The following is a 27,759-nucleotide window of genomic DNA, read 5'->3' as shown; positions in this document are numbered from 1 at the left end:
TGGTTTCTCTGTACTGTTGAAGGAGAAAAGGACACGACAGTTAGTGGCAGCATCCCCTCTTGGCCCGGGGTGGTATCACATACCACCGAGGAACTTGGAGGGTACATGCATGATAACCACACAAGGCTAATTGCTTGCAGTAGGAGTTTCTGTTCCTATAGTGTCAGATAAACACTTTTTAAAATAATAGTCTCAATCCACTGTACTAATTCCCTTCATAAACACTTTTTTAAACACTTCAATCATGTCACCTTTTTATCATCTTTTGCTAAAACAGAAAAGGCTCAGCTCTTTTAATCTTTCCTCATAATTCATCCCTTGTAGCCCTGGAATCCACCTAGTCACACTTCTGTGGACTTTTTCTAGCACTGCTATGTCCTTTTTGTAGCCTGGAGATGAAAACTGGACACAGTACACCAGATGAGGCTTCACCAGTGCACTATCAAGATTCAGTATAAACTCCTTGGACTTCTACTCTACCTTTTTGTGCTATATAACCTAACATTCTGTTAGCCTTCTTAATGGCATCTGAAAAGTCTGGCAGTTGATAGTGTCAAGTCCATTTTGACTCCTAAATCCCTCTCGTAAGGTGTACTTTTTATCTTTTAGACCTCTCATTGTTTATTCAAACCTATCATTTTTACTTCCTACATGTAATACTTTACATTTACTTCAAGCCCCTCTGTAATGATTCAATGAATTCTAGATTATCTGCCAATTGACCAAGCTTGGTATCATCTGCAAACTTACCAGATTGTTACTAATATTTCTATCAATATCATTTATAAATTTTAAAAATAGCAGCGCCCTAGCACTGACCCCTGTGGAACACCACTGTTAACGTTCAACAATTCTGATGGGGTTCCTTGCACCATAATCCTCTGCTTCCTATGTCTGCTCCAATTTTGCACCCATCTACAAACAACATCCTGAACTCCCACTTCTTGTACCTCTCATGTGGCACCTTATCAAATGCTTTCTAAATGTTGAGATAAATAATATCATATGCTGTACTTTGATCATATCCTTTTGCTGCTTCCTCATAGAATTCCAGTATGTTGGTAAAACATGACCTTCATCTGATCCCACACTGACTGTTGAGTAAAACTCCTGTTTTTGCCCTTTGTTGCTCAGTCTTTCCCTTAATAATTCCTTCCATTAATTCACCTGTGATGCACGTTGAGTTTACTAGTCTATAGTTGCTTGGATCTGCCTAGTCACCCTTTTTATATAACAGGATAATTTTTGCCATTTTTTTTCCTTCAGAATTTCCCCAGTGTGGAGAGACTTCTTAAAAATATGTGTCAAGAGTTTATATATATACTCGCTAACCTCTTTAAGAACTCAAGGGTTAATATTATCTGGTCCTCGTGATTGTTTTATTTTAGCCTATTTAATCTAAGCAGTACTTCTGTCTCTCTACAACTTTTTTTTAATCTAAATTAAATGATTTAAATGGTAAAACTAAAAACAATTATGCCAAAAATAGATTAAAGAACTGGTACAGTTATTTGCACCTTCTAATCTCTTAAATTCCTGTAATATTCCCCACCTCGACTGCCTTCTTATTTCTTTAATAAAAGCACTCCACTCACACTGTTTAAATTCCTTTGTATTAATGAACCTTTACACCGTCTCTCTCTTAACTGCTCTACTTTCCTGACTGCTAAGAACTGTCCAATCTAGATTATTGAATATCTGCTGCCAGTTAATTTATTGTTGTCTTGTCTGCTTCTACAACCACTTGTACCTAATCGGAGTCTTAACACTAGCCACCTGCCTATGTGCCGCAAAGCCTCTCTCTTTAACGCTTTGAAGTTAGCTGCTGACACCTTTTTTTCTTCCCCCAACTAATCATTGTTTCTGTTACTTACTAAGATGCCAGTTATTACATACAGAGATGCTGATGTCAGCTACTGCTGCTTACTGCCCTGCCTTGCCGACACTAGTTTAAAGGTTTTAGGAGCAAAATGTATTTTTTGATTAACTCTCACACTCCAGAACACAAAAACTTTGTTTGCAAGGATAACATCAGTAAGTCTCAGTCTCTAATGAGCTCTAATCTTAGTCTTACCTCAAGATTTCTGGCTATGGGGTTAATGTCAATGTAAATTTATTTATAGAGCACATTTAAAACAACATCAGTAATGCTGTAGCCAAAGTACTTTACATTAAAACATTAATACAGCCAGTGGTGAGTTAAAGAAAAGAAAGAAGATGACTAAAAGTAGGGCAACCATCAGTGTCATTGAAGGTCACTGAAAGCTAGAGAATAGAAATGGGTCTTTAATCTGGTTTTAAACAGTTCAATTGAAGATCACTCCTTTATTGAAGTGAAGTAAAAAGTTTAGCAGACAAGGTGCTGCAGCCGCAAAAGCCTTTGTGCGAGGGACCACAAGAGGCAACTGACTGGTAAATCTAAGTTCTCTGGATGGCTGGTATTTATCAGTTAAATAGGCAGGAGCATACCCATGTAAAACCATGTAGCACCAAAATTTTAAAGTCAATTCTGAAACTTACAGGCAGCCAGTGTAAAGAAGCCAACTTTGGAGAAACAGAATCAAACTTTCGAGCCCCAACCAAAATACGGGCAGCTGCATTTTAAACCAACTGCAACCTGTGTATCAGGGATTTGCAGATCCCAGAATACAAGAAGTTACAGTAATCAAGCCGAGAAAAGTTAAAAGCATGAGAAGCTTTCTCAAGCTCCCCCCCTGGGGGGTTATGAAGGTTTCACCTTAGCTAAACGACGAAGCTGGAAAAAGCAATTCTTTACTACAGAGGTAATCTGTTTGTGTTGGTGTAATTTAATGTTGCAGAAACTTTGTGATTGGAAGTTTTTTATAATTCTTTAGCAAGGGGCTCAGATGCCTTTTGAGATTTTCCTTGAATTGTATAACTTTAATTAAGTTTTCATCATGTTTATAGAAGAAGTCTGCAAGACTTTTGCCGTCACATAATGTCGTGGCTAGATTTTCCTACCCAAGCTATTGGGCAACTACCATGGGGGTGTGGGATGCGTGCTAAGGAAGTGACATCAATCGCTTTCGGCGAATACTGGAATTCTCAGAAATAGATCCATTAATATGGAGACCTGGTCTTATAAAGTAATTAGGTTTAAAGTAAGGTGCGTTTATGATGGAGAAGAAAACAAAACTATTATTTATACAGAGCTCTAGAAAAAATAACAACTGGGGTCCCACAGTCCTTGACCCAAGGGCAGACCATAGTTGACTGAAGCCAACTAGGTTTCCCCATCCTCGCTGTATTCAATAAAAGTCTATAATGTGTAACTTGTGTAACTTGTTCAGTGTTGCATTGGTACTAAGAGGCCAGACATAGATAAAAGAGAGAATAACGAGAGCAGCTGCTATGATTTAATAGATAAATTAAGAACTACATTTTCTTTCCAACTATAAAAATGAGAGCAGAAAATAACCAGTTAATTTAAAATGCAGGAATGAGTTAATAAATATGAAATTACAGTAGTTGAAACAACAGGTTGTAGTTGAAAGGTTCCCGTTTAACTGAGTTTATGATTTGCTCCTGTAAATGATGCCATAGAGAGACTAAACTTATGTTTAGACTCTGAAGGGGTGTTTGGCTGACAGGTTTACTGGTGCAAGGGAAACATCAAGGTGGCACATGTTCAGCTCCTGTAAAATATTTGAGAGAATAGAACAACTTGTAATATCAGAGTTGAGACCATTAGGTGTCCTGAAAATTGGCAAGTTAGGGTATCAAGATAGGGATAAGAGACGGAAAGCAAGGATGGAAATATGCAGTATTACCCAAGATGGTAGTGGACAGGCAACCTAGACAGTGCTGAGGCTTAGCCCTCTGTCAAGAGAGGGAATATGGCCACTGGGGTTTGCCAAGAGGCTGATAGAGAAAGCACATTATTCTAAATAATAGAAAGAACAGTAGGCCAATCATGAATCAGTAGCCTAATGTGGTTTGTCTGTAGCAAAGGGAAACACCCTCAGCCAGAGTAATGCTTGGACTTGGTCAGAATTGAGAGCAATAAGGAAAGTTAAGCTGCCAGAGGCAGGACTGAGTCTGGAGTCATCAGGTGAGTTTAGTACAAAGGCACACCTGGTAGGAGGAAGACACTAAGAGAAAGACAAGTAGTAGTAGGTGAGCAAAGGAGTGTTGGTGGTGGTTAAGAAAGGGGCAAATGGTCAAGACACCATCCTGGTGGACAAAGGTTTAAGACACATGTGCATGCCCAGAGAGACAGCATGGCTTTATTTTGTCCACTTTTTTTTGGTACTTTCTTGTCCTTCTGCAGTCTCTCACTTTGGTGTTTAATTCTTAATTAATGTACTATTATTTGTACACACAATTTTCTGACTATGGGGATTTTGTTCCACAAATTTGTGTGCTGGTCAGTATGAATCCAAGAAAGCCAGTAAAACGCTATCAAGTGAATTATAAGGGAAAACTAGAACATTGAATAAAAAGTAAGTAAATTTCTATTCAATGCAGCAATAACAAATGTATCAAGGGATATCTCTACAAATATAATTGTGACATTAAAACTGTTTATTTATGATTATATATTACAGTGTAATCAATAACTGCATCCTTTACTGTGAGATCTGATGATGTACATTATTGGGATTTCAAACATGAAGACGAACACACAGTGGGCGTAGGTGGTAATATCATACAGTTTATTCCATGGGCGAACACTATCATCAGTATGCATGTGTTATGATTTTGTTTTCTAGAGTCGTCTCTGAACTCCACCCTCCATCCCTCCTTTACCATGCTGCCTCTTGCTAAACATGCTATCTGTGCTTTTTGCACTTTAGTATCGCTTATCTAATTAAGTTGCTACACAACATTATTGTATGCTAGGTAGGGCTGTGTATACCTATCATTCGTCAAAGATCCTTTTTTGTGCCCTGTTTTGTTATGTTTCAGGTTTGTAGAATTTTGATCACTGCTTGTGTCTTTGGGATTCCAACTCTGTTTTGCTTCATGTTATGTGCCAGAATTGTGTGCCTGTGCTCTTTTGCTTTGCTTTTGGACATCACTTGTGCATTGTAGATCTAAGCATGTTAACCTTTGTTGCTTAAACATACTATGTTGCCCACAGCCAATGTTGTTTTGTTCAGCAAAGATACATTCTTTGACTGCTGATGGCTGTTCTATAGTGCAGCATGACACAGTGATTTGGCTGTTTTGTATGAATGTGACATCTAATAGTATAAAACTGTATTTGGCTAAGGAAGACTATGCCCTATTAGTAATGCTGGAATATATTAGTTAAAGTCTGGCAATATTAAAGTTTTCTTTACATCCTCATTATTGTATGTTATTTGCCTCAGACTCTTGCTTTATTATGTGAAACTGTAGGTAGCAGTATGTCTGTGTGGACTACAAAATTGGCCAATGGGACTGTAGCTTAAATATATAAAAATCCTTCAGATGTACAAGCGTAATTGTAATACACTAGTGTACCTATGCGTTTGTTCCCATTTTGAGACTTCAAATCTATTAAATACATACTAATCCAAAGCAATTTCTCAAAAATGTATTAAACTTGAGTTCAATCCTGCCACTACTGAAATAGTAGAATACTAACCTAAGGCGATTCCTGCATGTCCTACACTGGGAAGAAGTCCCTGTTATTAGTTTCCTGTCTTTCAGATGTATAAACTTGCTTTGATATCTTTTCTTGCACATAGGTGTTTTTCTGTACCTGCTTGTGTCCAGCTAAACAAGTGGTAGTGACAAAATGCCTGTTGCTGTTGCTGAACTTTCCCTATATGACAAGGAGTTGTAAGAGACAGTGTACTTGGAAGCTGAGAATGTCTTGAAACTTGAAACCAAATCAGGCCTGATGCTTACTAGCTCATTTTTTACAATGTGGGCTGGTGGGTGAGAGATCTGCTGGTTTCACCATGCATATTCTGAAATGCTCTCCTGCACCAGTGCGTTTTTTTTTTTTCAGTATGAACATCCAGTCTAAGAGCTGCCAGTCATAGCTTCATAATTTAGGGATTATTGAAGAGATTTCAAGTGCACACAACTTTTTTCTTGTTTGCTTTCACATATGCTATGTACATTTTAACTTGAATCTCAGTTTTGTGTTAAGTATCTACATGCACACATTTTAGTGTCACATTACACATAAATTTCCTATGAGAAAATGCTGGCATTCAGCACTCTTCCTTCTTCGTTTATTAGCGTTTACATGAAAACCTCCTCTTTAATAGTCATTCTGAATGCCAGTGGCCATACTTATAAGTCATTAAGAGAGGAGGCCTTTTTGTAAATAAAATTAGTTAACACATTTGTGTTTAGCAAAGTAAGTCCCTGGGGTGAAAAGAATAGCACACAACTTTGGGGAAGAACTACAAGTTCAAAAATGCTGTACTTTGTTAGATGTGCGTTACAATGTACATTATTTCTAATAAATTATCATGTTCAAAGAAGTAGAACTGTTTTTAATATTTTCTTTAGCAGGGTTTGAAATTTGTAAAAAAGGGTTGACAGGTTTGGCTGTAAGTTGGAAGCTCTTATGCATGAACTAAATCACCGTGTGAGGGATGCCTTATTAAAAATTGTGTGGGTCAGATGATATAGTTCTTCTCTGAGGAACTTCTACTGTACCTTTTGAAGAATACATTTTGAAAGGAACATCTCTCCCATTTTCATAGTATGAATTAAAAAAAAATAAAACACATTGAAGTAGAAACGGAAATGAAGGTGGCTTAACCTGGCACTGATGAAGGAGGATGTTTCTGCACTGGTGGGCATGTAATTAAAGGACATTTGGCCTAATTTTAGTTTGACAAATATGACATCTTTGATAGAAATTCCTTTTAACAACATAGTTAGAAGATCTACCTGTTTTGCCCCTTCAGTAATACTTGAGATGTTTTTATTTTAGACCTTTCAATAAAAAAACGAGCATGCACTGAATTAACAAGCTGCTTCACATTTGTAGTTTTGTTTGTAGCTAGCAATATCAAGTACTGATTTTCTGATTTTCTGGAAAGACAGCCAAAGCAGACCTCCATATTGATCTGTGCTGTTACGCTTGCAAGAAACTAAGAGTAATACAGATGGAAATTGTTGTAGCTAACTTGTTATATCTGACTTTTTGTTTCAGAATAATCAAGATGTTTTCAACTCACTTGGATTTGTGGGCCTGGAGGATGACTGTGGGATGCTAAATAACTGCATATCAGACCTAAGTGTTCAGCTACTTGTTGTAATGATAGTAAAAACTCTGCCAAAGTTTTGCAACGATTTGATATATCCGTAAGTTTTTCTTTGTGTGTCCTTTTTGTAGCTTAGCTATATTACACTGTTACTCTTATCATTAATATAGTCTAACATAACTGTGTGTGTGTGTTTTTTTTTAATCCTGTCAATAGTTTTGAAACAAATTTCTTTGTAAGATGCCTCTGTGCCCAAATCAGTGTCTTGTCTTAGCTGTTTACATTTTGTGCTTATTACCATCAGCTTTGCAAATTAAATGATGTTGGTTTTTCTAGATGGCTGAAAAAAATCATATGTAAAAGATGTAACAAGGAAGACCTGGAAGATCCTGAAACTACATCTTTGACGACTAGATTCATTTTAGATGAAGAACGAAAACCTGATCTTGGTAACTTTACGCTGGGAGAATATAACGAGAAAGTAATTCAATACGGATACCAAATGGTAAGGAGAATCGAGGAATGAGAGTTTAATGCAATGCAATATAGTTGTGAGAAATGTTTCCTGATGTTATAGTTGTACATATAAAATTAGTAATATGAAAGGGACTGCATGATATCTCCATCTCTTTTAAAGGAATACTCCACCCAAAAATAGTTTTTTTTTTATATGCTACTTACCCTGTTAAAGGCACTATCAAAACCCACATTATCTCCGTCTACGCTCCAACAGAGGCCTGTCAGGATCCAGTCAAAGATGATTTCTACAATCAACTACAACAAACGCTGGATTCCCTCCCACAGACTGATGTGATCCTCCTGGCTGGTGATTTTAATGCGCACATCGGCACAGATCGAACGGGATGGTAAAACTCGATGGGTCAATTTGGACATGGACATATTAATGACAATGGATTGCGTCTTCTATCCATCGCCAGTGCCAACGACCTCCTTGTGGGAAACAGCCACTTCCAGCATCCTCTGAAACATCAACTCACATGGCGAAACCCAGCTGGCAAGGATTCTGCAGTTTTGGACTACATTTTGGTCAACTCCCGGTTTCGATCGTCGCTCAGGGACGTCCGGGCGATGCGCGGTCCAGACTGTGGATCGGACCATTACCTTGTACGGGCCAAGCTCAAACTTCGACTGCAACGGGCCAAATGCAAATCACGTCCTCCAATCAAGCTGGAGTGGAAAAGTCTCCTAGACCCTGTCCGAAAGGCCAAATTCCAACTCCAGCTATTCAATCGCTTTGGAGCATTGGCACAATCAGAGGATGTCAACGTCGAAGAAAGACAAATTTCAAACACCATTATGGACTGCGCCAAAGAAATGTGTCCACAAACTCGCCATCAAACACAGCCATGGATATCTGATGAATGCTTGGATATGGTAAACGAACGAAAGCTAGTCAAACTGTCCAATTTTGAACGATATCGGCAGCTCAACAGAGAAATCCGTCGCCAGATGAAAAAAGAGCGAGAGGCCTTCTGGAACCAAGTGGCGGCCGACCTGGAACAGGCAGCCTCCAAACACGAGTACCACACGCTCTACCGAAATCTTCGACGACTGAGTGGAAAAGCCAAGTCAACAAATGACAACATCCAAAATGCCGATGGAACCTTTGTTCGATCACCAACAGAGCGCCTTCAACGATGGAAACAATTCTTTGAGGAGCTCCACAATCATACCCCACCACAAGGCGCACCTTTGGAACCACCAAGCATCGACCCGCAAGAGGTCCAAATGTCTGATGCTGAGCCAACTATGGAAGAGGTCTGGACCGCCGTTCAAACACTGAAAAATGGCAGGGCACCAGGACAGGACCAAGTCACGGCCGAAGCGATCAAGGCTGGTGGGGACCCGTTACTCCACCGATTGCTCCTGCTCATCCGAACCATCTGGCGTACTGAATTAATACCACAATCATGGAAGAAGGCCACCATCGTGCCAATTCACAAAAAAGGCGACAATCGAGATTGCAAGAACTATCGAGGCATCAGCTTGCTCTCCATTGTCAGAAAGGTCTTCATGAAGATCATACAATTAAGGCTGCAGCGGCACCGCGAACAGACCAGTTGGGAGGAGCAAGCCGGATTCAGGCCAAACCGTGGCTGCAGTGACCAGATCTTCACCCTCCGTCAACTGATGGAGGAAAGAATCCGATGCGGGAAAAGAGCAGTCATTATCTTCATTGACTTTCGATCTGCCTTTGACTGCGTCCACTGGCCAGCACTGTGGAAAGCACTGGAGACCGAACTTGTGCCTCAGAAAGTCATCAAACTCCTCCAGGAAAGCTACGCTGGGTCCTCCAGCCAAGTACGCATCCGTAATGAATTATCCGATGAGTTTACCATCCGAACTGGAGTCCGCCAGGGAGATGTTGTTTCTCCACTGCTTTTTAATGTCGTAGTCGACGCCATCATGAGAAAGGTCTTCGAAGGCAGACAAGGACTCCAGTATGGTGAGGATGGCTTCCTGACTGATCTCATGTTCACAGACGATAGTGGCGTCCTGGCCGGCGACGACGCGGAGGCCACGGACGTCCTCTGCAACATCGCCAACATCGCCCAGCCATATGGATTCAAAATAAACATAGACAAGACGAAAGTGCTGACAACAGACGGATCGCAGACAAATGTGCAACTCGATGGTGTGCAGATCGAGCAGGTCCAAAAATTCAAATACCTTGGGTCGCTGGTCCAGGAGAAGAAAGTGGCGTCCACAGTAGAGGTCCACAGTCGAATTGGTCAAGCAACCGCGGCATTTGCTTCCCTAAAGTGGTGCCTGTGGAAGCAAACCAACATCTTCAACAAGACCAAAATTCAACTCTTCAAAACTCTGATTTTGCCAATTCTCCTCTATGGATCCGAGATGTGGACACTGCTCAAGCAAGACCTCAACAAACTCGAGGTCTTCCAAATGCGATGCCTGCGACAAATCCTACGAATTTCACTCCGAGACCGAATACGAAATGAGGAAATACGTCGCTGGGGTGATCAGCAGCCAACAATCGAGGAGCAAATTCAACAACGACGACTACAGTGGTTTGGTCACGTCTGCAGAATGGAAGGCAGCCGGTTACCACACAAACTCCTCTGGTGCGATCGACCCACCCAGTGGAAAATCCAAAGAACAGCACCAAAGAAAACATGGCTCAAGCAGGTCGAAGACGATATCAGAAACCGTCGACTCAGCCTCGACGAGGCTAGAACAGCCGCCATGGATCGCCTTGCATGGAAACACCTGCAAAATGAAATCCGACAACCATTGGCACCCACAGCAGTGTACGGGCTTAGGACCAGGTCCAGACCAAACGCCAGCTAGGGACCAAAGAAAAAAAAAAGACTTACCCTGTTACTTTGTAGTGGTGGACAAGAAAACAATTTTCAGGCAGAATGGAGAGAAAAAAAATAACATAATGAAAGTAATATTGGCCAATGATGTATAATGGCAACAGGTCACTTTTTAAACTGACGGCAGGACTCTTGATTAGTGAATGAGAAGGAGAGATGGGTATTCAATTTAAAAAATGCAATCCCGTGAATCTTTAATTTACTCTTTATGGCGTTCACTGATTTATTCTGGAAATAACTATTTAACAATGTTTTAGCACCAAAGGCATGCATTTTGAATGTTTTGAGCATACAACTGGATAACTGACAAGTGGATTATGTAATACGACTAACATGAGATTTTCTTTTCACAGATGTTTCTGAGATCATTTGCTGTTGTGTAGCATTGATCACTTTTGGCTTCTATTATGTCATAAGTTTTTTTTCTCTCCATTCTCCCTGAAAATATATTTTTTCTTATTTTCTGCATAATTTACAAGTATAATAAGTTTTGTGTCCTGTAATCTACAACTATTTTAACATGTTTGACAGTGTTCAACTTCAAACTACTAAAGATGCACAAAGTGTCCAAGCTGCTCCCTCTCTAGAGTTGTTTGGTGCCTTTCACCACATGTTGCTGGGCAGGCACCAGTCCGCCCAGCTCTGAACTGGATTAAGCTGTTCTTGTGTATAGGTTTTTCCTGCCACTGCCACCATAATGGCCTTTAGCTTCCCAAACACTGTTTACAGAGCATTCAAGGGGGCATATTGAAATAGGCAAGCTGACTTTACCTTCCTGGTACTTACTTGCCTTTAATGACAGTAGTGATGAAAAGGCACACAAGTAACAACATGTTCATTAATGTTTTGACCATGCAGTGCTTACCATAATGCTATACTTCTTTACAGTATGATGTCACTTTTCATAGGTTGTTTGTATTATTTGATTTCATGTTGAAAATTAAAACTAATCTCATCTGATGTGGTCAGTTTCCAATTTACTGACAGAATTTTTTTTTCTTTCTTTATGCCTCAGATTTTTGCTGCCTGTTTTCCCCTGGGCCCCTTGCTTTTTTTCTTCACACTACTAGTGGATAAGAAGGTAGATTCCAAACGTTTACTTTGGATATTCAGACGCCCTCTTCCTTGGATTGCCCAAGACATTGGTAAGATATGAAATATTAAATATAATATGTGTTATAAGGTGATGGTGATAAGATTATGTAAGGAATGTCTCCATTACTTTCATAAAACCGCTTTACATGTTTACAGGTCCTTGGTTTGCAATACTGGAAATCATAAATGCCGTTGCAGTGGTGACAAATGCCTGTCTCATTGCTTTCAGTTCACAGTTTAGCAGAGAAAGACCTTTGGTCGAACAATTAATGATCTTCATCATATTTGAGGTAAATGTTTCATTTCTTCTGTCTACTGGTTATTTTTTCATTTGTTTAAAAATTGATTTATACTCTGTACTCATTGTCTTCTGCTCAGTTTTAATATTTGTTTCCTTTTGTAACTTTCATTTTTCAGCCAGAGAATATTATTATTATTATTTGGGCATTGTTCTATGTTTATTTTACCGTCATGGAGATAAGGAATGTTGGTACTCCTGTCTCACTGAGTGCTACACTTTACAAGTCCAGAGTCCTGGGATCAAATCCCACATCTATGGCTGTCTATAGTTTGCACATTCATCTGAATAACTTTTCCTTCTAAATCAACAAAGATTTAAAGGTTTGGTTATTTGGTGAATTCCACATCTGACCTGTGATTCACTGGCACACACTTGTTTGCCCCAAGTGTTGCTGGGATAGGCTTAGTCCCAGATATTAAACGCAATCTTCTAAACTCACACGCTAAGCCATACTCTAGTGTCAGTAATGCATTTTTTTGTTATATATAAAGCATTGACATTGCACTTTTATTTCTTGACATCACTGCCATATTTTTGTAAACGAACCTTTATAGATGTGACCAGACAAGCCAAGCAAAATGACACCTTTTATTGGCTAACTAAAAAGATTACAATATGCAAGCTTTCGAGGCAACTCAGGCCCCTTCTTCAGGCAAGAAGGGGCCTGAGTTGCCTCGAAAGCTTGCATATTGTAATCTTTTTAGTTAGCCAATAAAAGGTGTCATTTTGCTTGGCTAGTCTCTACATTCATAATGGCTAACACAGTACAACACCCTAGTACTATAGATGTGACCAGAAATAATCCTGCATGGAGCTTCTTGAGCTGTAAGACAGATCTGTAAACTAATTCTTGTTGTGTTTTCTTTTTTCTTCACTCCTAGCATATCGTTTTTATAGTGAAGTTCATTGTGGCAAATGCCATTCCAGACCTTCCTCAGAAGATAAAACTGGCCATCAGACAGGTACATTTTTGTGTTAGATTTCTGTAGTGACTGGAGTAATAACATCACACTGTTTACTTTTTAAATCCTAGTACAATATTTCCTTTTTTAAGCATTTGTTGAGTTTTTTAAGGTAGCAAAGTATGCTATTGACAATATTTTGACAATTTACTTATTCCTAAAGTATTATTTCTTTCTCTACATCTACTATATGTACTGTTTTTAATATATGTTTGTGTGTATGCATGTATACATGTATATAAGATACAGTGTGTATGTGTGTGTGTGTGTGTATATTGTGACCACCAGGGGGATGTGCCAGCTCCTCAAAACCTGACACAGCATACACCAGGCACAAGTTCAGGGACACACACATTTTTATTTAGGTGTGTGAAACTCTTCCCCTTCGTTTTCCACCTGTACCCAAGCATAATAAAACAGGAAAGCACCAATATACAGTACTTTCTTCTCCTTGCCTCTCTCTCTCTTCCACCTCCACTCCTCCTCTGGCATGCTTTGTCTTCCTTCTTCCGACTCTGGCTCCCTGAATGGAGTGAGGCAGCTCTGTGATCACTTCTGGGTCTGGGAGCAGTTCTGCAGAGAAGGTCTCTGCCCTTCCCCATGCGCCCTCTGGCAGTGGCCACAGGTCCCTACAGGGTGAGCTTCCATGCTCCAACCTTGTGGCACCGTAGCAAGCTAAGGGGATTGCCCTCTGTTGTCCAGGGGTGGTATTGCCCTGTGCAAGCTCTTTTCCCCCAGTCCTTCCCTTATGATGGCATCCCAGATGTCTTATACAATATCTGTCCTCACAGGTGGCGCAGTGGTAGTGCTGCTGCTTTGCAGTAAGGAGACTGTGGAAGATTGTGGGTTTGCTTCCCGGTTCCTCCCTGTGTGGATAGCGCTTTGAGTACTGAGAAAAGCGCTATATAAATGTAATTAATTATTATTATTATTATTATTATTATCTATATATTGTTTGTATCTGTATGTATAAACCCAATATGGCCAATTTCAAAGTAAAGTCTCTGTGTGTGTGTGTCTGGTTGTGAGTCTGACAATAAAAAAATAAAAAATAAAAAAAATGTTTAATTTGAATGAAAACTTGCACAATTATTAGTACTGTGAAATGCTAGGTGCCTATTAATTTTGAACAAAATAATTCCAGTAGATTTTACTGTGCAGTGATAATAGTTTTGCATTTTTCTCATTAGTGTTCCCCACAGTCAGACAATTGGAAAAGGACAATAAAATTATTGGCCTATAAAATTCACATAATATTCTCAACCCCCTCATGGTGGCTACACTGGGTGCAAGGCAGACAACAGCCCTGGATGGGTGAGGGTGCCTGTCCATTGCAGAGCTCCCAACGACATTAGGTTCACATCACATGTTTACACAGGGAAATTCTTATGCTGGGAAGATCAGATTTTTTTGTTATTGCTTTCAAAGAAACCCTTTTGGCTTCTAACTACTTCTTGTGATTATTCACAAATGTATCTTCCTCAAAGCCCTCCTAGGCATTCATGTTATCTCGCTGTTTGTCTTATCTTTGAGTGCTCTTCATCCTAGCCCCAGGGAATTCTTACCTCTGCTTAGTAAAGGCAAGCCATTCAGACTTTCTCCTGGGATTCCTTCCAGACTCGGAGTCATTCTTACACCTCAGTGCTTCCTGGCAGCTCCTGCAGAGATTGCACCCCAATGCTTGCCAGCACCATTTCAAAGACCAGACATTCAGAAATGCTTCCAGAATTGCCTGCCTTGCAGTACAGACAGATGCCTATACAAATTTGGAGAATGTCCGATTAGTATGACCTCTGAACACTATCTCATTGCGGCACGCCCAAAGAAAGGCCTTAGTTGAGTGGTATGACTTTGTATCCCCAATATTAAATTTAGATCTGCATGCCCCCATGCAGATAGAAATAACCTTGACTGTTCCTCCAACATGAAATCTGTCCCCTCTGAAACACATTCCACTCAACTGAATTCTAGCAGTTCCTCCTTCACACTAGAAATTGTTCCTCTGGAGTTTTCAGTTGCACATAATTGGCGACACTGTTTTCTTTAGCTTGATGGATTCTTGATTAACAAAAGGGGAGAGTGACATAACACCGCTATAACATCTGTGGTGTGTACTATATCTGTGATCTTTAGTTGAACTGTTTTGAAGTTCAAGAAGCAAAAAAAAATCCATAGTTGATAATATTATGTTTTGTATTCCTCCACATTTTTTCACTTTTGTTTTCTCCTTCATATTTTGTCACAGTAATTTTAAAAAATGAGCATTTTTTTCTATGACTGTTTCATTTTCCTGAATGCTAAGTCTTTAAATGACCAGACTATGACTATTCAAAACTTTATACATACAAAGCACACTTCCACTTACAAGGTCAGGGTGCTATACAATGTTTGAGATACTTAAAAATACAATTCCATGCAACTGAAACACAAGTCACATTTTCAAATGTAAAACTCCACACAGTATGCGCATACTGTAGATGTATACACATAGTGATATTTAGGCAGTTTTCATCTGCCTCTTTCTTTCAGCAGTGATCATTAAGATTGAAATTTGTATTATAATTTCTGAGCAAAGGTGTGCTGTGTAGCTAACAAATGTGTTTCTTTTACTGTAAACAGGAAAACTATAGAGTTCAGAAAGAAAAAGCAAGAAAGAAAATGAAATGATATTCCATTTTGTAAGTTGGTATCTAATGTGTATTTTATTATTATTATTACCAACCACTCATTCCACAGACAAAAGACACATGGTCAAAGTACAGTAGCAGTGGTGCCAAGTGCCACAGCTGGACACCGAGAATTGCGTTGTCTGGCATGATAATGATCACACTTTTTTATTTAACAGAAATAACCATAAGACTTTTTTACAGTAACTGAGGGCTTGCTGTTGAATCGTTTATTTATCGCCCGTCTCTTACGTCAAGTGCAGGAGATTCCCAGAAAGTTGTTAAACAATATCTACCAGAAGCAGCCTTTTCTTATTTGATAATGTTTAAATAAGGTTTACAGTGTAAACAAATGGTCTGTGTGTGTTGTAGGAACTTTGGAGTTGTTTGTTTTGTCTTTAATCATGTGTTATGATTATGAATTTACTGTAAGTGCAAGTTTACCATCTTTTCTCACACATTTTAGATTTGACATGGCATGCATAAAATAAATCCTTGATCAATGAAAACTTTCAAGATATGTCCTGGTACACTGCAATCGTTTGTGTATTTTTCATGTCTAATAATTAAGAAAAGCATTGTGTTTGTATGGCACATTATTAGTGTTGTACTGGATTTTGTTTTTCTACAGGGATTGAAATATGTTAGTCATTTGCATGCAGTAGGTCACATACGGCGCTTCATTTAGTGAGCCCGGTTTGATCACGTCCATGGTGTGATGGGTACGACTAATAAGGAGTTCATCAGCACAAGCTTAAACTATTAGGAATGGCTGCAATTGACCCAGTATGAGTGAATGCAAGTGTGTGAATGAGTGTACCATGCGATGGACTGGCTCCAGTTTAATTGTGACCCTCAATTAAGGGGTTGACACAACATTTTAATCATGTAAACAATGTGCAGAAGCGAATCAAAAGGCAATTAAAATGTTTGGCTATATCGGAAAAACTGTATTAATATAAATCGAAGGATGTTATGCTCAGAACCTATGATGTACTAGTGAGACCACATCTGAAATATTATGTGCAGTTCCCATCCCTACACTACAAGAAAGTCATAGCAGCACTTGAAGCTGTGCAGAGGAGTGCCCCTGGTCCATCCCAGGACTTAAGAACATGTCTTACTCTGAGAGAGCTAATTTGTTTAGCTAATAGCTAAGCTGGGATCTAATATCTCCCCCAAATACTTCTTAAAAATCATGTCAAGGTTCTGCTTCAACCACATGGCTCAGTAGTTTGTTCCACAGTCACACAACTCTTTGTGTAAAGTAGTGCTTCTTGGATTCGATCCTAAACGCACTTCCGCTTAATTTCCACTGGTGTCCTCGAATATGCTATTCACCCTTAAGCTCAAAGAATTCAGCTGGATCTAATTTACCAGTACTTTAGAGGATTTTGGGGACCTGCATTAGGTCCCCATGGAGTCTCCTCTGCTTGAGACTAAACAGGTTTATTTCTCTGGGTCTGTCAGAGTAGCACATGTCCTCAAGTCCTGGGATGCGCTTGGTTACTCTCGTCTGCACAGCTTCAAGTGCTGTTATGTCTTTCTTGTAACATGGTGACCAGAACTGCACACAGTACTCCAAATCCAGTATTTCTAGTTCATTATATAGTCTGAGATTTCCCTTGGTTTATGATTATATTTTAATTGCCCTTTAAATTGCTTCTGCACATTGCTTAGATGATGAAAATATTGCCTATTTTCTGAGGTTGCTTTCTGCATGACAGTGTCTCCGATCTTGTATTTATAATCAATGATTCTTTTGCCCACCTTGCCCACCTGTAGCACTTTGCACTTTTCTTTTCTCTTTTAAAGTGCATTTTCCAGGTGTTCATCCAGTCTTTGTGCATTGTTTTTTGTTGCTTCCTTAGTGTCTTTCATTGCTGTAGTTATAGTATATAATCTGCAAGGTTCACAACTTTATTAACTATACCAGAGTTAATGTCATTAATATAAATTAGAAAAAGTAATGGTCCAAGGACAGACCCCTGAGGGACTGATGACCTCATTCCACGTACAGCATTCTCTTCTTCTCTGCATTCTTTGTCTACTGCCAGTTAACCAATTTGAGATCCAGTTTTGCATGTTACCTCTGATGTCTACAGCATCTAGTTTTAGAACGAAAAAAAATGTAAAAATGAAAAGCTAATGCATATGGAGGATATTTAGTGTGCTGAATCAGAGATGGCTGGCCATGTTATTCATGGTCATGCAGAAAATAACAGGAAAATGTTTCTTAATAAGGATGGGGATTTGGTGGTTGTTCTGTATAGTTATTCATTGTGGCTCTTTGTGATCCTAACTCCACTGGACACAAGACATGGACCAACCCTGGATGTGGCAGCAGTCCATCACAAGGCATGCAGGGCCACCTTAGATATGCTGAGTAATTTGCATCGCAGGATATGAGGTAACCGGAGTGCCTAGGGAGAAATGGAGAAAACATGTAAGCTTTCCACAAACAGGTGCTGTACCAGAGTGATTTCACTGTTTAGAATTACAGTGGAATCTCGGTTCACAAACGTCTCGGTACACGTACAACTCGGTTTACGACCAAAAGGTTCGGCAAACTTTTGCCTCAGTTCACAACCACACACTCGGTATACAAACAAGTCAGGTTCCCTTTCGGTTTGTACATGTTCAGTCTCTCCCTGTGCATTTCCTGTGCAGCGAGCAAAAGAGACAGCGAGAGAGCGCGACACACACACACACACACACACACACACACACACACACACACACAGAGGCAGCGCGAGAGACAGAGGCACACACACAGGCAGCGCGAGACAGAGAGAGCCGCACACACACACACAGGAGCACGCCCTAGAGAGGCGAGCACACACACAGGAGTGTTCTAGAGAGACACACACACAGGCGCTCCAGGCTTGCAAAAGAGAGACGAACACACACAGGCGCGGGAGAGAGAGGCGGCACACACACAGGAGCACGCTAGAGAGACACACACACAGGCGCTCCAGGCTGGCAAAAGAGAGACACACGCACACACACACAGGCGGGGAGAGAGAGGCGCGCACACACACAGGAGCGCTAGAGAGACACACACACAGGCGCTCCAGGCTCGCAAAAGAGAGACACACGCACACACACACACAGGCGCGAGTGAGAGAGAGCGAGCGAGGGACGCATAAGGTAGAGATGGCTTGTTTTTGTATTCAGTTGTATTTACAGTGATCGGTTCGTAGCCTGCATTGTTGCAATGTTACTTTTCTTGGTGGTTTATTAAATTACGGATTTTTCAAATGTTCATTTTTTCCCCTGTGCTTAAAACTCATTAAAAAAAAAAGTGTTTTTAGCGAGCGGTTCCTAGCACTATAGTGCGAACTATTGCAGTGTTAGTTTTCTCTGTTGTTCAAGGTTTTCTCGGTGTTATTCAGTGTTTTTACATTTAGTTTACCATTACGCTGTGCATTCTATGGTATAATTAACTATATTTGTGCTTAAAAACTAAAAAATATATACAGTGGAACCTCTAGATACGAGTTTAATTCGTTCCAGAACTGAGCTTGTATAGCGAATTTCTCGTATCTAGAACAAACTTCCCCATTGAAAATAATGGAAATCCAGTTAATCCGTTCTGCACCCCAAATATATTAACATAAAAATCAATTTTCCTAACAAATAACACTGATAAATTATATATACTGAAGTCTACCTTTAATAAATAACACTGGTAAATAATATAACTGATTATTAAAAGAATCAAAACAGGTGTCCAAAGTGCAGTAGAGCATTCAATAAATCTTTAAATAAATAATCCTTAAAACAGTTGTGAAGTGGAGGTTTAAAATACACAAGAATAACAATCCTTTAACACGAGGTTAAAACGTCAAAAGGATGCAGTCTTTAAAAAACAGATGACAATCCCCGGTGCTTCTTCTCTGTTAGCGTCTCACCTGCGGGCTCTGCAACAGGCGAGACACTCTTAATGCAGCTGACCTTCTCTACACCGTCCTGCTTCAGCTGTTCAGCTCACTGTTCAGCTACACGCGAGCCTGCTCTCCTGCCTGCCTGCCTGCCTTCTCTCTCTCTCTCTCTCTCTCTCTCTCTTTTCTTTTACTTTTTCTCCCCCTTAACCGGCTCGCGCTTCTCTATATATGCGGGGAGGACATGGCAGCTGCAGCCCATCAGCCACAGGAACAATCATGGATGTGGGCAGTTTCCCACCTGTGCACTTAAGTGAGAAACGCAGACACCGCAGATCGCGGCTCGCAACTGCTACCACGCCCCCTTGCTAAGCCGCGAGCTATACCCACAGCCTGGCTCGTGGCTCGTTACGCGAGCCAATGCTCGTATTTAGATCTGAATTTTTCGCTCATACTCTCCTCGTATTTTGAATTTCTCGAATACAGAGGTGATCGTATCTCGAGGTTCCACTGTATATATATGCATATAGTTCATACGATCTGGAACGGATTAATTGTATTTACATACAATCCTATGGGAGAAATTGCTTCGGTTCACGACCAACTCGGTTTACGACCAGAGTTTTGGAACGAATTATGGTCGTGAACCGAGGTTCCACTGTATTATTTAGATTATTTTGTGGTTAAAATTCAGCACAGAATACAATAGATGTGAGGCCTGGTGAACAGTGCAAATTCAACAGTCGAGTGAGAAGAGGCTTTATTGATGAGATGGGTTTCGTACTGCATTTCGCAGCAATTCTTGTCAATTGTCACGCAATATTAATTTGTTTTCATTTTATTTTCCTTTTTCAGGAAACAAAGAAGCCATAACAAGGTGAAAAAGGAATTCAACCACTCACTGGATTTTTATATAGTTTTTAAAAATGTATAATGTGAAAATGAAGTGCACATACTTATCAAAATTATTTGTATTTTAATAGTGCTTTAAGCAATTTTAATTGTAATTAATAACTCATTTTATACAAAAAAAGAACTTTAATCCAGATGTAACATGAATCAATTAGTTTAACTGTTATACATTAATATATCTGTCAATAAAAAAAATGTATATATTTATATTAACGTTACAGGTTACTTTTAAATTGTGAGAAATGTCTGATTCATGTTGTCAAATTTGTTTTTGTTGCACACTTGACTAAAACATCTAAACTTTACATGTAAAAAGCGTTTTTTGGAGCCGTGGCTCTCAAAGTGTTTTGGACTGAGGACCACTTTGTCAAAGTTAAAGTTATGAAGGACCACCTGTGGCCAATGGCTACTTATTCTTGGAAATTACATGTTATAATTTTCTCATTCTTTTTCTATATGTACTTCTGTGAAAAATACTGTTAATGACTCGATGTGAAAAGAAGAGGAGTTAGTTTGCAGACTCGAATGGTGAGTAAGTAGGCATGGACAGGGCTGCTTATTGGAAAGCACTTCCATAACCTCCTTAGTGTTAAATGTTTTGTTTTTTTTTTTTCAAAAAAATTTTAAAAGACATTTAATTTTTTTTTGGCTTGAAAAATTACATTTTTTATTAAATCTCATCTTCCTACTGTAAAATGTACAAAACACTAAAAGTACAACGTCAGAAAAGTAAAAAGTATAATAATGATACAAATAATAATGATCAATAATAATCTGAAATGAATAATTATAATGATGATGCTAATACTGTATATACTGTGTGAGATTTGCCCGGACACCACCAGTCGGAAACCACATCTTTATAAAAATCACACATTTATTAATCACAGATTACACAGTCTCAAACAGCACACACAGTGCCCCAAGCACTAATCACCTCTATTACAGACTTCTCTCAATGTCCTTGGCCGCCTCTCTCCTCCAAGGGAGCTTTGTCCTGCTCCCAGACTGTAGGAAGGCAGCGCCTCTTATTCCCGCCTGGATGTGCTCCAGGTGGCTGATGACGTCCTTCCGGCAGCACTTTCTGGTGTGGCGGAAGTGCTGCCCTTTGCACCGGAAGCACTCCAGACGTCCCTGGAAGGCTCTTCCTCCATCTTGCAGAGTGTGGCGGAAGTAAAGGTCTCCCGGGTTCTAGGAGGCTTAAGGCGCCCCCTGGCAGTGGCCACGGGTCCCAACGAGTTGGAAAGTCTCTCCTCCTCTCCCGTGGTCCTCTCCTGCTCCAGGGCAGTTGCCTCGTCATGACCCAGAAGACATAACAGTCACCTTCCAGTCCTTCTAGGCGTCCCGGCCAGGTAAGAACCCCAGCGATCTGCCACAGTGCCCTATCGCCAGCAAAGAACAGTCTTTCGTAGCGGTCTGTCCCGTGAGTATGCAATTCAGACGAAGTGGGCATAATTGGTTTTCTCCCATGGCCTGGTCCTATAAAATATAAAATAGACATAGGGGTGGAGACGTTGCCCTGACGCCACTGTCTGGCTTTTTTCCTTCTGAAATAGGGCCAACGCTCCCCCCTTTGACCAGCACCCTGGTCGCCAAAGCCTTGACACCCACTCCCCTTCATCGGGGTACATACTGGGTTCGCCCTTGCTGACTTTGGAGCTTTGGGTCTTCCTACAGGAAAGGAAAAGACACCTTGCTGTCTGCGCACCTGCAGAGTGACACAAGACTGATGCTGGCTCCGGCGGTAGAGCACTAAGACCCACGGCACTTGTCAGCCAGCGTCTTGGCTCCACCCCTTCCAAGCGATCAGCACTTCATGTCGCTTCCACTGTCAGAGATGCAGCTACTAAATCCTCAGAACCACGCGATCCTAGAACGGATTTGCTCGCACCTCCCTTTTCCTTTATGGTACCAGTTTCACTCACCTGTACCCCCACGATCCTCCGGCCAAAGATTCCAGTGTCGTGCCTCTCTTCCTCATGACGTAAGGTCTGACATGGCGCGACCGCCTTCCTCTCCAGCTCGTCTACAAAGACATGGAGGTCATGTTCTACCTGCTTGATCATCTGCATTAATCGAAGCATCCTCCCTGATTGGTCTTGGTCTGCAGGCAGAAATACAGCATTAGCCAGTGGAGGACTTACCTTAAAATCGGTCCTACTCACCGGCTGTGCATTCTGGAGCTTTCTTCTGGGTACCACCGGATCCTCCCCTTGCTCAGGATGTACGTTCACCGGTCCCATCGTTAACCAAACACCGACGGGAGCACGGCACACACCGTCCAATCCTTTGCCTGTCACAGGGCGGGACTTCCAGTTTGCCGCCATCTTCACCATCCTCCCGAGGGGTGTGTGAGACTCGCTATAGCCACTCTGCCTCGGCTTCTGAAAACGTGGCGGATCCTCCCCTTCCTCTAGCGATGCCGTCCCAGCTTCGCTGACAGGATTGGCACACCCCAGCTACTGACGCGGTTCCAGGTATGCTCCTCCAGACGCGTCAGTGCTTGTGCATACCGCAGTCTCCGGCGACGACGAACGCTGGGGAATCCCCTTCCTCTCTGCCTTGGCTGGCATTGCTCACCCCTCTCGGGTGGAAGACGGCACTCTGGATAATCTCCGACAGCCTAAGGGCGATTCGTGGAATGTCTGCGGTGCATGTGCGGGCCGTCTCCATGCAGGACGTGTGTGTGGCCGACTGAGGTTCCGGGCAGCTCACAAAAATTTTATTTGTTGGGTCCCTCGCTTTGTAAGAAGCGGAAGGTCCTTGTTCAGGCACCATTGTGAGATTTACCCGGACACCACCAGTCGAAAACCACATCTTTATAAAAGTCACACGTTTATTAATCACAGATTACACAGTCCCAAACAGCACACACAGTGCCCCAAGCACTAATCACCTCTATTACAGACTTCTCTCAATGTCCTTGGCCGCCTCTCTCCTCCAGGGGAGCTTTGTCCTACTCCCACTCCCGACTCTGGCTCCCAGACTGTAGGAAGGCGGCGCCTTTTATTCCCGCCCGGATGTGCTCCAGGTGGCTGATGACGTCCTTCCGGCGGAAGTGCTGCCCTTTGCACCAGAAGCACTCCGGACGTCCCTGGAAGGCTCTTCCACCATCTTGCAGAGTGTGGCGGTAGTAAAGGTCTCCCGGGTTCTAGGAGGCTTAAGGTGCCCCCTGGCGGTGGCCACGGGTCCCAACGAGTTGGAAAGTCTCTCCTCCTCTCCCGTGGTCCTCTTAGGCTCCAGGGCGGTTGCCTCCTCATGACCCGGAAGACATAACAGTCACCTTCCGGTCCTTCTAGGCGTCCCGGCCGGGTAAGAACCCCAGCGATCTGCCACAACTGTCAAAATATCTCTTTTGTCTGGTATATCTTTGATCAGGAAAACTGGTTACGTGTACGGTCATTTACACTACACCGTTCAGCATAACAGTTCATCTCAACACCAATTCTTTCAATCACATCATCATTGCGAAATAAATTCAAGTAAGTAAGTGGCTGACAACGTTCACTTTTATTTCTGGCAGCCCCATAATATCAAAGCAAGGTGGTGCTGGTTTATTTGAATGACGATCAACAAAAACCCAAACGCAAGGGTCACTTTTGGATTCTTCCAAATCATTATCGATTTCACTGTCCATTCCAATTTCACTGAGAGGCTCCTAGCATCACTGCTCGTATCGCTGTCAAGAGCGTGACAAACCTGGGCTGCTGAAAAATGTTTCTTACGAGATGTCATTAAAGGCTAGGAGAAGACGCGTCTATACTGTTGCCCGGGTTATGCTCAGGCCTGACACTTACATAAGACACGCCTATACCATTGCCCAAGTATCACTTGAGACTAATGTTGTTAGCATTTTTACAGCCCAATAATCCTTGGCTCTAACGCTTACGAGAGATGCGTCTATGCAATTACCCGAGTGACACTCAGGGCTAACACTTTTAACACTGTTTTTTCACAGCCTGAGTGAGGCACGGGTCTAACACTAAGGAGGTTAATTTAAGCGCCTGTACTACACCCACTGTTTTGAAGGTGTACTAAGAAAGACGACACAAATCCGCACAGAATGCTGTCAAACTCTCCCTGCACCTCAGTCTGTTTTTTGGGTTGCAACCAGTTTTCATACTGCTACTCTATGAGCCACCCTGCTGGTTCTTTTTTTTTAATCAAGAGGTCTCATTCTCTCACCTGGGGCCTCATGTATAACGCCGTGCGTAGAACTCACACTGTAACATGGCGTAAGCACAAAAGCGGGAATGTGCGTACGCACAGAAAAATCCAGATGTAGGAATCTGTGCGTACGCAAACTTCCACGTTCTTCCACTACATAAATCCCGATCAGCGTGAAAGTAACGCACGTGCACGCGCCTTCTGTCCCGCCCCAACTCCTCCTAGAAATACGCCTCTTTGAATATGCAAATCAATATAAATAGCCTTCTGTGAAAAGACAATGGGAAAAGCACAGGGGAAAATGTAAGAATTTCAGCAAATACCAAGTGGAGGCAAAGGAAAAACGTACTATTTGTTGGTTTAAACAGTGGTATAATCAACAAAAGGAAGTTGATCGAGTGACATAGTGTCGGAGAAACTCGAAAGCTCAAGTTCACAAAGTCGCACAGTGCCCAAAATAAAAAAAGGAGTCACATATCAAAGTTGCCATGAAAAGGCGAGTCGTAGCCCACTGTCTGACTGTCATATGAAAGCTTATTAGGGTACAGAGAAAAAAAAATAGGCACACAGTGGGGAAAAAAGCATGAAATGTCAACTTTAATCTCGAAATTTCCACTTTAATCACGTACTTTATTTTGTCATTAAAGCAGAACATCATAAACTTCATCTTAAAATTGTTTATTTTACTAGTTTCTCAAATTCCATCATAACTAAAGTAGCACGTTAAATGCTTTGTACTGTATTTGATCTTCTATGTGCTCTGTGTGTGTGAATCACTACGTGCTTCCGTTCTTTCTCCGACAGGACACAGAATCCATTACATTCATGATATTACAGCTCTCTGAATAATTAAAATACTGAGATGTATACGTGATATCTTTTTCATGATGATAGGAATGAAAGCATGTTATTAAACAAAAGAACACAATGGCACAGTGATTGTTCATATCTCACGCAAGATGCTTGCTGCGCCATGCGCGACCTTCAATGAAATAATTTATTACAGAAGTACTGTCTCTTTCACACATACTAACCTCCAATTCCTGTCCATACTTTTCTTTATCCAAATACGCAATCGCCACACAATCAGCTCTGTAATAGACGTTAAGTCATCTGTAAGCTTAGAACGCCGATTCTTCAAAACTTTTAAGGAACATTGAAATATCTTCGTAGTACGTGTTTAATTATTCTATTCATCTATTCTTCCAGTGTTGCATCAGCACCAGCAAGAATACAGCATGAGGCAGGAATAATCCCTGAACTAGCTAGCGCTGCGGCACCGTGTCCTCACATGTTTAATTATTAACAATACAGATTATTTAAATGAAGTTAAAGTTTTATCTGTATAATATAATCAACATATTTTTCTGCATTTCATCTTAAAAATAATATCGTCGTCATACACGCTTTATAAAGTGGCGCAGGTTGTGCAATATTATAACTGTAGTGCAAGTTTACAGTGAGGTAATTGTACTTATAAGAAAAAACAGTTCTACAAGGAGCACTTGATTGAGTGCATTTATAGTTCTTGGGATGAAACTGTTTGTGAACCGCGAGGTCCGTACAGGAAAGGCTTTGAAGCATTTGCCTGATGCTGTATACCGATAATTCTCTTTCCGATCAGTGGCTGCTGTGATTCCCCACTCAGATACAGTGATATAAATACTCCGAGTGGTGCAGTGAGAGTAATATGGAAAAAGATGATCCGCTGTGGCAACCCTTAACAGGAGCAGCTGAAAGAAGAAGAAGATGCAGTGAGAGTAACAACGCTAAAGCAGTTATGGTATTTGGAATACTATGGCTATTCCCTGGACCATTATACTGCTACAGGTTAATTACAATCAGATGCATTACTCTAATAAACAGTATGCAGTTAGTTTCAGTGTATTTATAAAGCCGCATCAGGAATGTGGGTCTAAGAAAGAAAGGGTAACCACACAGGAACAGTAGCACTGCTTTGACACTGGGTGCCGCCAGTCTGCAAAACCGAGCGGAGAAAAAAGAAGAAGGACGCCTCACGCCTGGACAAACTGGTGAGGAAAGCAGGCTCTATTGTAGGCATGGAGCTGGACAGTTTGACATCCATGGCAGAGCGACAGGCGCTGAGCAGGCTCCTGTCAATAGTGGAGAATCCACTGCATCCACTGAACAGTATCATCTCCAGACAGAGGAGCAGCTTCAGCGACAGACTGCTGTCACTGTCCTGCTCCACTGACAGACTGAGGAGATCGTTCCTCCCCCACACTATGCGACTCTTCAATTCCACCCCGTATGGGTAAACGTTAACATTATTCAAAGTTATTGTCTGTTTTTACCTGCATTTTTATTACTCTTTAATTTAATATTGTTTTTTGTATCAGTATGCTGCTGCTGGAGTATGTGAATTTCCCCTTGGGATTAATAAAGTATCTATCTATCTATCTATTTAAATGGAGTTACAGTTATGTATCTAAGTTTCTGTAACACCAGTATAGCTCACCAGGCAGTTCAAAAGAGTTTTGATGTTTAGTGTCTCAAAATCAGCCAGGAGGCTAAGGAGCACCAGCACTGGAGTTAATGAGAATGCAGTTGTTGAGCAAGTTGCAGGGAAACAAGTCACTGAAGCTTTTTGATGGTAAATGAAGATGAGAGATGACAATTGAGATAAAGGCTTCTTCAATAAGTGGGCACCTCGTGTAGTAATGAAACACTGATACTTCGCTACTTCACCCTTCAGAACTGGCCAAAATGAAGTTTAATGTGCTGCTTGCAGTCTGATGATGTTCTCCATGGGGGGGAGACTGGCGTGAGGCATTATCACTCGTTCAGGGTGACGTTCCCACTCTTATTTTTTATAATTCCTCCTCACACTACATGAGTTTTCTGAAGATTTTCCAGTATAGCCAGCATTTAAATAATCTTAGGGTGTGTGCTCCTATGACCACCACTCATACTGTCTATTTTGATAATCCCCTAGGACAGGGGTCCCCAACTCTGGTCCTGGAGAGCACCAGTGGCTGCAGGTTTTCATTCTATACCCTTTTTCTTGCTGCTAATTAACTTCTTTTGAATTCATTTTAATTGACTTGCATTTTAAGATTTGTTCCTCTGAATTGCCTCACTTCTTTCCTTAAATGGCACCCAAACAGAAATGAAATGTGAAGTGAGGGATCTAACAGAAGACCAACTAAGTCAGAGCCTCAAACTCCAACCAATTTCACTCCAACCAGTTGCATAATTAGGCGCAGCATCTTGT

General features: G+C 41.1%; 1 protein-coding gene across 4 annotated transcripts in view; it reads left to right on the top strand.

The window, feature by feature from the left end:
* The window catches only part of LOC114650077 (anoctamin-7-like), an 84,769-nt gene extending 64,231 nt beyond the window's left edge, over window positions 1–20,538 (top strand). The window contains exons 14-20 of one of the 4 annotated variants that reach the window (XM_051926051.1): window positions 7,127–7,278; window positions 7,515–7,683; window positions 11,553–11,682; window positions 11,789–11,922; window positions 12,815–12,895; window positions 15,515–15,581; window positions 20,301–20,537. In XM_051926051.1, the coding sequence (XP_051782011.1) occupies window positions 7,127–7,278; window positions 7,515–7,683; window positions 11,553–11,682; window positions 11,789–11,922; window positions 12,815–12,895; window positions 15,515–15,562 (714 nt within the window). In that variant the 3' untranslated portion in view covers window positions 15,563–15,581; window positions 20,301–20,537. Of the gene's footprint in view, window positions 1–7,126; window positions 7,279–7,514; window positions 7,684–11,552; window positions 11,683–11,788; window positions 11,923–12,814; window positions 12,896–15,514; window positions 15,583–20,300 lie in introns of those variants that run through there. The other 3 variants (XM_051926053.1, XM_028799517.2, XM_051926052.1) reach the window with 3 other exon arrangements.
* Window positions 20,539–27,759: the final 7,221 nt, after the last annotated feature.

Source organism: Erpetoichthys calabaricus, chromosome 4 (assembly GCF_900747795.2).
Source record: "Erpetoichthys calabaricus chromosome 4, fErpCal1.3, whole genome shotgun sequence".
In the NCBI taxonomy this organism is placed as follows: Eukaryota; Metazoa; Chordata; class Cladistia; order Polypteriformes; family Polypteridae; genus Erpetoichthys; species Erpetoichthys calabaricus.
This window is presented reverse-complemented; position numbering and strand designations above follow the sequence as displayed.